The sequence below is a fragment of the Sprattus sprattus genome (assembly GCF_963457725.1).
Source record: "Sprattus sprattus genome assembly, chromosome: 1".
Lineage (NCBI taxonomy): Eukaryota > Metazoa > Chordata > Actinopteri > Clupeiformes > Clupeidae > Sprattus > Sprattus sprattus.
The window spans coordinates 26,335,862-26,350,084 of NC_137920.1; the positions used below are offsets into that span (position 1 = coordinate 26,335,862).

Genomic DNA, 14,223 nt, shown 5'->3' on the forward strand with positions numbered 1-14,223 from the left:
TTTCATTTATAGGTCACTGAAACTGAAACATGTTGCGGCAGCACACATGTCTGGCGTCCATCTGCCATGTCGGGGTTTTCGTTAAATCCTGCTCGTTTTATTGTGGCAGCAATTTACAGTGTAAATTGTGTTCAAGCTGCTGCTTAATCTTGCTGCAGCAGTTGCAATGTGCAGCTTTATCTTGCATCAGCAGCTTGAGCAGATCTAGGGCGCCATGACCAAACATACTACCTTGTATTTACATTATTAAAATCTGTTACTTATTCTGAGAATTCCTGTCTGAAATGACCAAGTGTGTCATCGTTCAGGCATTCTCTTATTCTATTCTTCTTTCTATTTATCACATTCACTGGTAGGTCATTAGCAACCTCCGTCTTCGACCTGAGGTACACACATTGTCACTAGTTATCGACACTGGTATTTTAGTTCACTTAGCTCGCCCATGCTTTCACCAAGGCTGGGTTTCATTTATAGGTCACTGAAACTGAAACATGTTGCAGCAGCACACATGTCTGGCGTCCATCTGCTATGTTGGGGTTTTCGTTAAATCCTGCTTGTATTTATTGTGGCAGTAATTTACAGTGTAAATTGTGTTTAAGCAGCAGTTGCAATGTGCAGCTTTATCTTGCTGCAGCAGTTGCAATGTGCAACTTTATCTTGCAGCAGCAGCTTGAGCAGATCTAGGGCGCCATGACCAAACATACTACCTTGTACTTACATTAATAAAATCTTTTACTTACTCTGAGAGTTTCCTGTCTGAAATGACCAAGTTCATACAGGAAACGGGAGAGACGCCCCTAATTAGTGACAACACAACCTATCCAATCACCTTCGCTCTCATACGCCCGCGCTAGTTTAAATCCTCCGGTCTCCAGGCTCACTCAGTCTGAGTGACGCCGCTTATTTGCTCCCTCCTCCTCCCCAGCTCCACCTGTCTAGATCTGCTTATAGTTAACCCTTTGGTGACGATCCATGTAAATATCGTTCCTCCAGGAACGATGACGTTTTGGTGTCATGACAACGGCAAATAACATATTTTTGAAAAAAAAAAATGTTTTCCATCTCCTCAAAACCCATCCAATCAGATTACATGCTTTTTAAATCCATTTTATTGATTGGCTAGTCTCACAGAGCTTGTCAAATCAACCTACGCGAGTGACGTGACTGAGGTTAGAAAAAACAAACATGGCGTCCGCAAGTATGCGTCACCTCAGTGAGAAACAGCGATTTTCAGCACAAGAAGAAGCATCATTTCTAATGGATGACGAGTGACCAAGAAACCAATGTACACAGTGGTCCTCGATGGATTTCTAGTGGAGAAAAAGTTTGAATTTTACCGAGGATTGGAAGGAGAAAGCGCCGGAGAAAAGTAGGCTACTCCGACTGCGTTTCTATCACAAGGTAGGCTACGTTTCACAAGTAATTACTGAAATGCATGCTAGCTTTCCTCATTTGTTTCTCGGAGTAAATAATTAACTTTATCAAACCTTTGTATTTCGTTTTGTGTTCGCCTATCAATTTGGCTAGATTTGTAGATTTGTTTGGGCGAACATTCACTCGTTTACCGCAAAGCTGATGCAAACGCACATTGTACTAATAGCAAACAACATGTTTGTTTACATTTTGGCATTTGAAAGGCATAAGCAAGCAGGGACTAACAAGACATTTAGAAGAAAAGATAAAGGAGTGTTTATTTTCCTTTCAAGATGTTTTTCTTACCTAATTCATGAAAACATGTGACTTACTTATGGTTTTAGTGTAGTTCTGTCAATATTTCGTTGTTGATTTGAGACCTCAAGGTTTTGTGCGCTTGTTATTTCAGCCCTGTACAATAATTAATAATAACTTGGGCTTTGGGCAATATATATATATAGGTGTGTAAATGAAGAATAGAAAATGAACTGTTCCTTTTTCTGATCTGAATTGGTTTGCAGCTTAGGTAATGGCAATATTAGCCACGAGGAGAGCTGCGATGATGGTGCTCCTGAAAATCTGCCAGCCAACCCAAGACCAATGAGAGGGAGAGGTGTGAGACCAAGAGGGAAAGGGCCAAGAGGCCTACAAGCCAGGAGTGTTGGACCTTTTAATATATTGACAAATTCCAGATCTGGGCTTTTTCTTTTGAGCTGATGCAGCAGGTCTCGGGATATACCAATGCCTACGCATGGAGTGCTGTACCCAACAAGGCAACATATGGCGACAAACACGGGGCATGGACAGATACAACATACGAGGAACTTTACAAGTTGATTGCTCTAATTCTTTACTGTGGCCTGGTGTATGCCTATGTCCTCATTATTATAGACCAGATAAAAACAAACAAACATTGTATTTGTCTTCATTGCCAGTTTTCATGCCTTTGTCTCTTCGTGGAGAGAATGTGTTTGAGTAAGAATTCGGACAACATTCTAAATCATATTATTTGTATTTCACACTAATCACTAAACTCATCATAACTTTTGAACAGTATAGAATATTTACCTTCAGTTATTTTGCTCAAATAGCCAACAAAATTGTGAATATTTCATACACTCTACATTTTTATCTATCTTGTAGACAAATATACTGAAAATGTATTTTAATGTCAAATAAGTAATTTTTTCCGATTTTATGACAAATATTTGGAGAGGATTTTCAAAGACTACTCATTACTTCATCAAAATTACCAGATATATTTTACCTAATTTAATACAGCTGACTCTTCTAATTAAAATGATATGTTTATTTCATTGATGGTGTGTAGTAGGCTTCAGAATTAGACCTTTTTGTGAAAGGTGGACATCAAGCAGCAAAAAACGGAATGTTCAACACAGTCACCAAAGGGTTAAAGGGGGTTTTCGTTAAATCCTGCTTGTATTTATTGTGGCAGTAATTTACAGTGTAAATTGTGTTTAAGCAGCAGTTGCAATGTGCAGCTTTATCTTGCTGCAGCAGTTGCAATGTGCAACTTTATCTTGCAGCAGCAGCTTGAGCAGATCTAGGGCGCCATGACCAAACATACTACCTTGTACTTACATTAATAAAATCTTTTACTTACTCTGAGAGTTTCCTGTCTGAACTATGTTTGTTATGCATGTGGAGAACAGGGTCACATTGCAAGACATTGCCAAGACAGAGTGGGAAGACATCAAGGCATTGACTGTCATTCATGTGGAAAAGAGGGACACATAGCAAGGAACTGCAGAAATCAGAACAGATCAGAAAAACTGAATGTTGTTTGTTTTTCTTGTGGAAAGAGTGGACACATAGCCAGAATGTGTAACTCTTCACAGACAAGAAGGGACAACTATCAAGAACTGATTCACAAAGTACATAGTCTACAGAGTCAACTGACATTGCATCAAGACAATAGACCACAAGAGGAACCTATTAACACCTGGCCAGACAAATCACTGCTTGAAGAGAATGGCTGTAACTCAGACACAAGCAGCCAAAACATTGGGATTCCAAATGATGCTGATAGTAGCACACTTTGAAAATGTGTGCTGTATCAAAAAGGGGGGAGTTTATATTTGTAATCCTGTTTTAATGTTGTGTTTTGATTAAGTTTGTGTTTTAATGTTGTGTTTTGATTATGTTTGTGTTGTTGATACATGTTGGATGTGTGGAAATTCTTGTGGGGAAAGGGGGGGGCAACATTATTTCTTTTCTTTTATATAAAATTTCAGACACCAGATGACTAACCCAATGTAAAGGGATACCACTTGTGGAAATGGAACCTGTGGGACCGGAGTCCATTTGGGTGACCAGAGTGCCAAGAGTCAAGAGGCTTGAGGTGTGGACAAGGGCCACCACAAAGCATAACTGGGACCAACAAGAAAAATCCAGACGGCCACCACACAACAGGTTTCTACAGACCAGGAATCCAAAGGACCTGAGACCATACATGGATCTGAGATCCACAAGCCCAGAGATGCACCTTAAGAGATTGACTGATGGAATGAAATGAACCACAACTGATGAAGACAATAAAGAAAACTACCCAATGAACAATCAAAGATCTCAACACTTTTCAGAGCTTCATCTGCTGAAAGGTGAAAGGCACACTCAATAGAGTGCATGGACAAGAAAGACAATGAGAGAATCAGAGAGCGTCTTCTCTGAAATTTGATAAAGTGATTTCCCCAGGACAAATATGCATATCCACCACTGGTGTGCATATCCTTACCCGAACGAACCCACAAAACACAGACACACACACACACACACACACACACGAACAAACACGAAAAGATGAAAAGAAGATGTATGCTTTGATGTTTGATAACAATTGGGACCATTTACATTTATATTTACTTGTGTTTAGGATGTCAGATGCCTTTGTGTTTTGCTCAATTATCTTAGACTGTCTCCTTGGCTGTGGTGGTTCTCAAATGCTTCTCCAAACCTGATAAAAGATATTTATCTTATAGTATCAAATTACAGAATGACCCCCTGATAAGTTACCTATTGGGACTGGGAGATGACCAGTGTATGCGAGGGTGATGAGTCCAATGACGGGTAAGACTCCCTAATGGCCACAGAGGGGGCAACCTAAAGCAGGACATCACCCGCCACTGGACAACTCTGTGAAAGATGTGACTTTGAGAAAGAAAGTTGATTTGATGCTATGTATGGCTTCATAGCATCAAGGGGTGGACTGTAAGATTCATGATCAAGCAGCTGCTGTGACCACCAGCGGAATACCCCAAATGGTTATCTTATCATGGTCACAAAGGAAAAGTCCCCTCACTGAATTTCCTCAGACACCTGGGGTCAGGAAGCAAACTGAGGTGTGAGTGACTGCAATTAATCATAGTATGGGAATGGGGGAGGCCATTGAGAACCATCTCAGACAGAGAAACCAGATTATCATATACCACAACAAAAGGTTGCCAGACCTGTTTGCATTACAAGCCTAGCTCATTTACATTAGAGGCCTAGGAGTGGTCTTAAAACAGTATATATGCCTAGAATTGTGAATGCTTGTGATTCAGTCCTACACAGCTGAATCCGGAGTAAGGCTGCTTCGTCACTGCACATTATTGGAATAAAGATGGCTGCATCAGAAACAAAGAAACTTCCTTCATTTCTTACAATCTCCAAGCACTGTTATGAGTCATGTGCTTATGTAAACAGGAACATAGCTTTTCTGTGTTTTTGTGTGTGTGTAACTTAGATTATTAGGTGCCAATTAGTCTGCATATGTGCCAGAGCATGTTTCGACCAGAGGTGATAAGAAGGGTCGAACTGTGCTTATCCCGACCTTGTGCTCTCTCTATTAAACAAAATATATCTGGAACCTAAACACTTGAGAGACACACTAAATAAAACTTATGTGACAGCACAAGGTACAATTTAGCTGTTGTTTTCTCTGGTTACATATGTACCAGATTTAAGACTCTTGGTCACACAGTAATAAGACTCAATGTTTTTAGAAAAACAGCAATATTACTTGCCTCAGTGTTTTCAGTCGGCAGTTGGGGTTTCCAAGACCAGAGAGCAGATCCTCTTCTGATGTTTGCAGATCACATCCACTCATATGCAAGACACTCAGTTGAGAAAAACAAAACTGCAAAGCTGACGCCACGACCGCACAGGAGCTGTGCTTGAGTCTACAGCAGATGAGTCAACATTGGGGGAGGAAGCGGCTGTAAGAAACATGTCCTCTTCACCTCTTCACTTTCCAAATAAGAAATACTAGTAAAGAAGGAAATGTGTGAAGACATGGGTTATCTGTCCGACAGCTTTTCTCTTAATATACAGACCTGACTTTGCAGTCTTGATTCAGTGGTTGATGGAGCAGTTCTCCTCCACTATCCTGAAGCTCGCCATCACTGATGTCTAGCTCTCTCAGGTGGGGGTTTGCCCCCTGAAGAGTCAAGGCCAAAAACCTTCCAGTCAGTTTACAGCCAGCAAGCCTGCAAAAGCAAAATTGTGTAACAGATATGACAAACTGTGAAATCAGAGAGCAAATTCTGCCTAGAGTAAAACATTGATGTTGCTATTGAATGGTTAACACAGGCTACAGTAAACAGTATGCGTCTCTTAACACGGTCTCCAATATTACTGACCTCAGTGTCTCCAGTTTGCAGTTTTGACTCTGTAGAGCAGAGCCCAGCATTTTTCCTGACTGCTGCAGGTCACTGTGACTCAGATCCAGCTCTCTTAAGGGGGAGTTTGCAGACTGCAGAGCTGAGGCCACAATCTCATATGACCTCTCTGATAGTTTACAGTCAGCAAGTCTGTCGGAGAGACAAGAGAAGAAAAAAATATAAAACTATGAGTGCCTCCTTCCCCATTCATGCCATATGGAGGAGTAGAACTGCAGAAGGGTTACTTATTTCTCAGGTTGGATGTAAATGTTGTAGCAAACAATGTGCAAAAGACTTGAGAAACATTTCATCAGGTAAGGAAAAACAAAATGATGCTCTACTTCTCTCAAAGACACTCATGTAAACCAAGTTAAGTTTCTTTAAGCAAAAAAACACAGTGGACCTTTAAACCTATAGTACCAAGCTACCTGTAGTAACACCTCTTAACAAAAGCATTTCTATGACAACAAGTCTGAATTCAGTGTCAAGGTTAATGCAGAAATTAACTCACAGAGCCTTTCTGCAGCATCTCACAGCTGGAACCAGTCTCCTACGACCTTCTGGAGAGGTTTTGTATTTCTTCAGGTCAAACTCATCCAGCACCTCCCCAGACATCAAAAGCACATGAGCCAAGGCTGAGCAGTGAGCCAGTGAGAGCTGTTTCACTGAACCCTTCTCTGCCTGCAGGAAAGCCTTGATTTCATCATGAACAGAAGAATCATGCATTTCAACCAGGCAGTGGAACAGATTGATGCATCTCTCAGGGGATATATTTGGCCTTTGCATCACCTTCAGGTTTCGGATAGTCTTCTTCTCACTTTCTGGGCTGCTGTGTGTGTGTGTCAGGAGACCCATCAAATTTCTCTGATTTGACTCCATAGAAATGCCATGAAGGAAGCGAACAAACAAATCAAGGTGTCCATTATTGCTCTCCAAAGCTTTGTTCACAGCATTCTTTAGCAGCTCATGTAGAGGCACATCTGGCAAAGAAATGGACTTCCCTTTGAGAAATGGTGTCAGGGCCTCCATGTTTTTACTCAAGTAGGAGGCAAACACATGAAGTGCAGCAAGAAACTCTTGGATGCTGAGATGCACAAAGCAGTAGACCTTCTTGTGCTGAAACACACATTCCTCCCTGAATATCTCAGTGCACATGCCAGAGTACACTGAGGCTTCACTCACATCAATGCCACACTCTCTCAGGTCTTCCTCATAGAACATGAGATTGCCATTCTCCAGATGCTTGAAGGCCAGCTGCGCCAGTTTCAGTATGACATCCTTATGTGATTCCAGGAGCCTCTGTCTGTATATATAATTTTCCTCTTGATACTTCTGGTTCTTCCTGGTGGTCTGGATGAGCAGGAAGTGTATGAACATCTCAGTCAGGGTTTTGGGGGCTTCCTTACCATCATCCTCTTCAAGTATCTGCTGAAGGACAGTGGCTGAGATCCAACAGAAGACTGGCATGTGGCACATGATGTGGAGGCTCCTGGATGCCTTAATGTGTGAGATGATTCTGTTGGCTTGACTCTGGTCACTGATCCTCTTCCTGAAGTACTCTTCCTTCTGTGGATCATTGAACCCTCGTACTTCTGTCACCTGATTGATGCACTGTGAAGGGATCTGACCGGCTGCTGCTGGTCGGGAGGTTATCCAGATGAGAGAAGAGGGAAGAAGAGTTCCCTGAATGAGGCTCGTCAACAACACATCCACTGATGATGTTTGTGTCACATCCGACAACTTCTGGTTCTCTTGGAAATTCAACGGAAGTCGACTCTCATCCAGACCATCAAAGATGAACACAATATGGCGGTCTTTGTATTCACCATCCTGTAGCTCCCTAAGCTCAGGGTAGAAGTCCAGCAGGAGCCTGTGAAGACTGTACTGATCATGTTTGACCAAATTCAGCTCACGGAACGGAAGTATAAACATGAAATCTACATCCTGGTTGGCTTTCTCCTCTGCCCAGTCAAGGATGAACTTCTGCACTGAGACGGTTTTTCCAATGCCAGCAATGCCCTTGGTCATGACAGTTCTGATGGGTCTCTGCCGTCCAGGTAAGGGCTTGAAGATGTCATTGCAGTTGATTGCTGTGTCTTCTGTAGTTTGTGATCTGGATGCTGACTCTACCTGCCAAACTTCATGTTCATTATTCACCCCTTCACTCTCTCCCTCTGTGATGTAGAGCTCTGTGTAGATCTTGTTCAGGAGTGTTTGAGTCTCTGATCTTATGATGCCTTCAGATATGCTCTCAAACCTCCTCTTCATACTGGCTTTATGAGTCATCAGAACTCTGTTCAGGACATCATCTATTTGGCATCAAACAAACAAACAAACAAATCAGATCAGCATCATACTAATTTGTTATCGTCTCTCTAATCCATATTTCAAGAGTAACAGAGAACAATGAACTTCAAAAGGTCATCATCATTTTGTTTCTTAACTAAATGGTGTTTCTATTCATGTAGGAACCCTTGGAAGCAGTTTTGAAAGAAATACTTAAAGACTCACCTGGTAGTTTGGCCCTTTTGACAGGAGCATGCTCAGTTTGGAGATGATTGCTTCCTTCCATGACTATATGCTCATCCCAAGGAGGCTGTGGAGAAATCTGTGCCATGTGTAAGTGTGGGTATAGAGGGCCCTGACCCGAGTCTGAGTGTGGATATGGAGGAACTTGTGCCATGGCTGAAAAATGCTTTAGATGAAGCTGTGCCATTTCTCTGTGTTGGTAGAGAGAAGATTGTGCCATGGCTGTATGGGGATATACAGGAGGTTGTGTCATGGTTATGTCAGGGTTCAGAAAGGGTTGTGCTCTGGATCTCTTTCTGCACTGGGGACAGCTGTAGTCTCCTGATGGACCAGACTGGCTCCAGTAGCTGCTGATGCACTGCCTGCAGAAACTGTGTCCACAGGTGGTGATGACTGGGTCCCTCAGTAGCTGCTCACACACTCCACACCTGGACTGATCCTGGGTCAGAACATTCCTCGGAACACTGCAGTGACAGATAAGCCACACAAAGAGTCACATTATTCATTGATGCGCTAAACAAACCTTACACCAGGATCTGCACAAACACACACAAACTCTTTATCACACACATCTTGGGTCAAGGTCTATTAAGCTGACCGCAGCGACACTAATAATTGCACAAAGACACACGTCCTTCACTGCAACCTAACATTAAAGAGCACACACACAGTCACATGAACACATTCAGAAGCACCAAGCAACACTGGAAGTGCTCTCTCTATCTTCAACACACACACACACTCTCACTCTCTCTCTCCCTCACTCACTCACTCACACCCGTATTCTGGGTCAAAGAGTAGATTAACCATCTTGTCATCCTTATAGTTAACTCTCTCTCTCTCTCTCTCTCTCTCTCTTTAATGCGCGCGCACACACACACACACACACAAAAACAAACACACCCGCATGCACAAACAATCCTCTACTCTTGTGCATGTGTATTTGTAAAACCTAAAAATACTGTGTACTCTAAGATTTGCACAACAGAAACACACACAGCCTCTCTCTCTCGCTCTATTGCACGCACGTGTACATATGTGTATTTTTAAAATGTAAAAATGTAAAATATAACAGTTGAGAACTCACTTTGGATCAGACAGTGGTGAAATCTGTGCCATGTGGATGTGTGGGTATAGACGGTTCTGCCCAGAGTCTGAGTGTGGATATGGAGGAACTTGTGCCATGGCTGAAAAATGCTTTAGATGAAGCTGTGCCATTTCTCTGTGTTGGTAGAGAGAAGATTGTGCCATGGCTGTAGGGTGATAAACAGGAGGTTGGGCCATGGCTGTAGGGGGATATAAATGAGGTTGGGCCATGGTTGTATGTGGGTATATCAGAGGTTGTGCCATGGTTACGTCAGGGTTCAGAAAGGGTTGTGCTCTGGATCTCTTTCTGCACTGGGGACAGCTGTAGTCTCCTGATGGAGCAGACTGGCTCCAGTAGCTGCTGATGCACTGCCTGCAGAAACTGTGTCCACAGGTGGTCATGACTGGGTCCCTCAGTAGCTGCTCACACACTCCACACCTGGACTGATCCTGGGTCAGAACATTCCTCGGAACACTGAAGTGACAGATAAGCCACACAAAGAATTACATTATTAATCGATGCGCAAGAAAACCTTACACCAGGATTTGCAAAAACACATACACTGTCCTACTCTCTTACACACACACACATCTTGGGTCAGTGTATTTCTAATCTGACTGCAGTGACCAATAATTGCACAAAGGCACACATCATTCACTCTCCCCTAAGATTAAAGAGCAGCTGATAGGTTTGTACACACACAGTCACATGAATACATTTAGAAGCACCAAGCAACACTGCACATCTTAATGTACACAGTTTTTGCACACTACCACACACACACTCACTCACACCCACACACACCTTATAATAATGTAGCATCAGCCCTCACTTAGCTTAGTTAGCATATCTGCATACTCACTCCTTCTCGCACAGACACTCCCCTCTTGTACATATGTGTATTTGTCAAAGGTAAAATATAATTGCTGACAACTCACTTTGGATCAGACTGTGGTGATCCACTGCTGAAATTGGGTCCAACGGGCATGGACCAGTCACTCTTCATAGACACACAGCTGGGAACTGGAGACACTGGTCTGGGTGTCTGTGGCCTGGTTACATAAGGAGACAAAATAACAGACTTAGCAAATATTTCTTCCTTAAAGTTAGTAAGGTTAGCATGTCTGCATACTCCAATCCACATAATCCTTCACACGTGCTCTCGATTCATAGAATTCCAAAAATCGATTCATATTTATAAAAAAATGATAATAATAATTAGTGTGCTTGCCCGAAGGGAAGCACAGTATTGTTATCGTCAAGTTTTCTTTCTTTATTTATTTATTCTCCCCGTTTTTCTTGCAGCTAACTACTCCTCGCCCGATTGAGATAGAGACGCCATTCAAACACCGAAACGTCCGGCCCGATCCGGTGCAACCTGCTATGACTTTTCGTGGCGGTACTCCTTGCCACTCCTTTTTTATTCCTCTTTTTCATCACCTTTTTCTCTCATTGACTAACATGGTGGAATGTTGAGCCATTGTGACGTCATCCACTCTAGTTGAGATTGGAGAAGGCGAAGCTCTCGGCCGCTCTGTATTCTCCTGTAACGGCCGTTGACGGCCAGCGACGACCAGCATACAATCATGGATGTAAACACTGGAAATGCTGTTGCTGAACTTCATCTACACACCTGATTTAATTCTTTAAGCCTTATTGAACATATTTGTATTTAACTATTTTGAGAAATGATCACGTTATTACGTGATGTGCCTTCGAACAGGATGGTATAAGAGAAAGAGAGCGGAGATTCTCCTAACTAGCTGGCTAATGTAGCCATCCCATTTAAGCTATTCATATTACCGCTAAGCTATTTGTGACATTGGTAATTATACAGTATAATTTGTTACATTTCACTCTCAATATTTCCCGCTACAAACTGCTTAGTATTCCACTTTGTAGCCTTCTCTAATCACTCGATTACCTCAGCCAGCCAGATCGGCAAAATGACAGCACCGAAACGTCCACGTATGTTTACCCTGAAGGGAGCAGTAGTGCTTTGCCAAATTGAGCCAGAGATTTTCGAGTCGAATGACAACGAAACTAATGTAAGTTGTAAAATGAATGTTGATGGATAACAACCTAAATCTGAGCCATAGTTGCCAACTCTGGCATCTACAACATTTCTGATTAGCTACGCTAATTTGACTCACAGAGCCTAGTTTGTGTTGATGCGCCGGTCAGTGTCTTTCAATAGAGAGTTAGCCTACACATAGCCTCTTACTCTATAAAACATTAAAGCAAATATGGCGATTATTATTTACCTTATCTGCTGGTAACCATAGAAGATCGTGAAGTAGGCCTACTAGTGATTTGAGTCCAAGCCCATATGTATTGTAGATGAGGTAATCCACTTGGTGCTAGCAAGCACACCAAAACTCCAGTCAAAACGATGGTCTGTCGACAACGCAGATTTCGCTAGGATGTTTATCCTACTTGTAACTTGTTGGTTGCTAGAAAGCTCTCTGAACAAATGACCGGTCTTACTATACTGTTAGTACACAGAGTATTCCTATTTTATGGACTGCATGGTTTATGAACAAAGCTCATGTAAAGTGACATTTCTAGTAACGTAATCTTGGAATGTAGCCTGGCTCTCGTCGCTGTCATTCTTCCACACTGTCAGTGGACGAGCGTTGGCTCACTGTAGATTCACTTTGTTTGCGTTATTTCAGTGTAGTATTTATTTATATATTTAATTTTGCAATTAGGCTATAGAGGCTGTCAAAAAGGTGTTGTATCGCTATGGCAGGGTTACATGAAGTAAATATGAATGTAATAGGCTACTTTGTGCTACTGAATAATGCAGCTGAGATAATAAAGTCTTTGGAAGATGTTTTGTGTCATGTCTATAGGTTTATGTCTGTAAATGTGAAATGGTTAGTAATAGTATTGTAGTGTGCTCAGTTTTCGAAAACTAGACTGAAACTAAGAAGGATAACTATGACTAAATGTGACTAAAACTAATATGCATTTTTGTCTTAAGACTGAATCTAAAATAGCTGCCAAAATGAACACTGATAGGGGACCCCTTAATCTGCAATGCATGGTTGCTAGCTCTAATCAGATGTACTAACTAGGCTTATAAGAGAAGACTAACTTTTTATGCCAACGAACACACTAGACCCTTTCACAATAAACAAGCAAACATGAGAGAAAAACAGAGCAAGCACACTCTTGCAGTTCGTTCACGAAACGCATTCTAGTTTTAAGATTAACGTTCTTTTTGGCTTCGCAAACTGTGTAGTAGGCTAACGTTACGGTTTGAGTGATGGTGAGCGTGATACAGCGAAATGGTTGATAAAAAAGCTTCTGAATAGAACGTTTACCTTTATAAGTTGTGTTGTGCAAAAGAAGCAAGCTTCACTGTTGTCTGAAAATGTCAACAGGCAGCTGGCTGAAAGCACAGAAGTAGTAGGCTTACCTTTTATTGGTAACCTTACTGTTACGGTTCATTGTTTTTGAAATAAGAGGCCTGACTTCTATGTTCACAGCAAACTTGAAAAAAGAAAATATTAAGCCATGGTTTAACTGCACTATAGGCTGAGTCTGAAATGTGCACTTTATAATTTTATTTTGTACTGCCCTGTTTGGCAATGTTATTTTTCAATAAAATAAAACATTGGATAAAGCAAACCAATCCACTTTTCCATGAAAAGAGCATAAAAATAAAATTTGCGATTAATTAATTTGCGATTAATCGCGATTCATTTTGAGTTAACTATGACAAAAATGCGATTAATCGCGATTAAATATTTGAATCGTTTGACAGCACTAACATTTACATACTGTGAATCAATTTTTTTTAATCGAGAATCGTTTTTGAATCGAAAATCGATTTTGAATCGAAAATCGATTTTGAATCGAATCGTGAGCCTAAAAATCGGTATCGAATCGAATCGTGACATTTTCTGAATCGTGCACCCCTAATGACTTAACTAGGAGAATTCACAGAATGTCCTAGTTTAATATAGTTACACATACATTTGCAATTGGTTTGATAAAACACGATTACCCAATTTATTAATTTTTTTCCATACACTCAATGTAGCCTAGACGATTTGCGAGTGACAGCTGGAATTTCGCCGCGACCACACTGAACATTTCGATTAATTTTGTATTAAATACGCCCTTTAAGAAGCTCAAAACTCATGTTCATCTTGTTAGCTGAATGGCTGCACTGTTATATCCACGGTTTTGTTTTGCACTGTTGTTGTTTTTGCACAGTTGGCTACCTTTTGAAAAGATGCCTGGAAGTCTGGAATGTGTCTGGGGTCACTAGTTGTTGCACTTTAACCATTAATTGCACTTTTTTTATGTTGTGCTATGCAATATTGAACATGTTTTGTATGTCTTATGACATTTTGCTATTTTCACATATTTTAATAAAGACGTTCATGTTTCAAGTTCAAGTGCATGGAATCTTGGAAAATCCTTTTTTTATTACCGTGGTATCGAAATTGGTATCGAGAATCGTGTTATTTTACTGGTATTGGTACCGACTACAGAATTTTTGGTATCGTGACACCCCTA

General features: G+C 41.3%; 1 protein-coding gene across 1 annotated transcript in view; it reads right to left on the reverse strand.

Moving 5' to 3' along the window:
• The window catches only part of LOC308366591 (NACHT, LRR and PYD domains-containing protein 3-like), a gene marked incomplete at both ends in the record, with an annotated part of 39,242 nt that overhangs the window by 18,522 nt on the left and 6,497 nt on the right, over nt 1-14,223 (reverse strand). Inside the window, 5 exons of the mRNA XM_080840307.1 lie at nt 6,054-6,224; nt 6,586-8,383; nt 8,586-8,682; nt 9,714-10,164; nt 10,629-10,742. Coding sequence (XP_080696433.1) covers nt 6,054-6,224; nt 6,586-8,383; nt 8,586-8,682; nt 9,714-10,164; nt 10,629-10,742 — 2,631 coding nt within the window. The remainder of the gene's footprint in view (nt 1-6,053; nt 6,225-6,585; nt 8,384-8,585; nt 8,683-9,713; nt 10,165-10,628; nt 10,743-14,223) is intronic.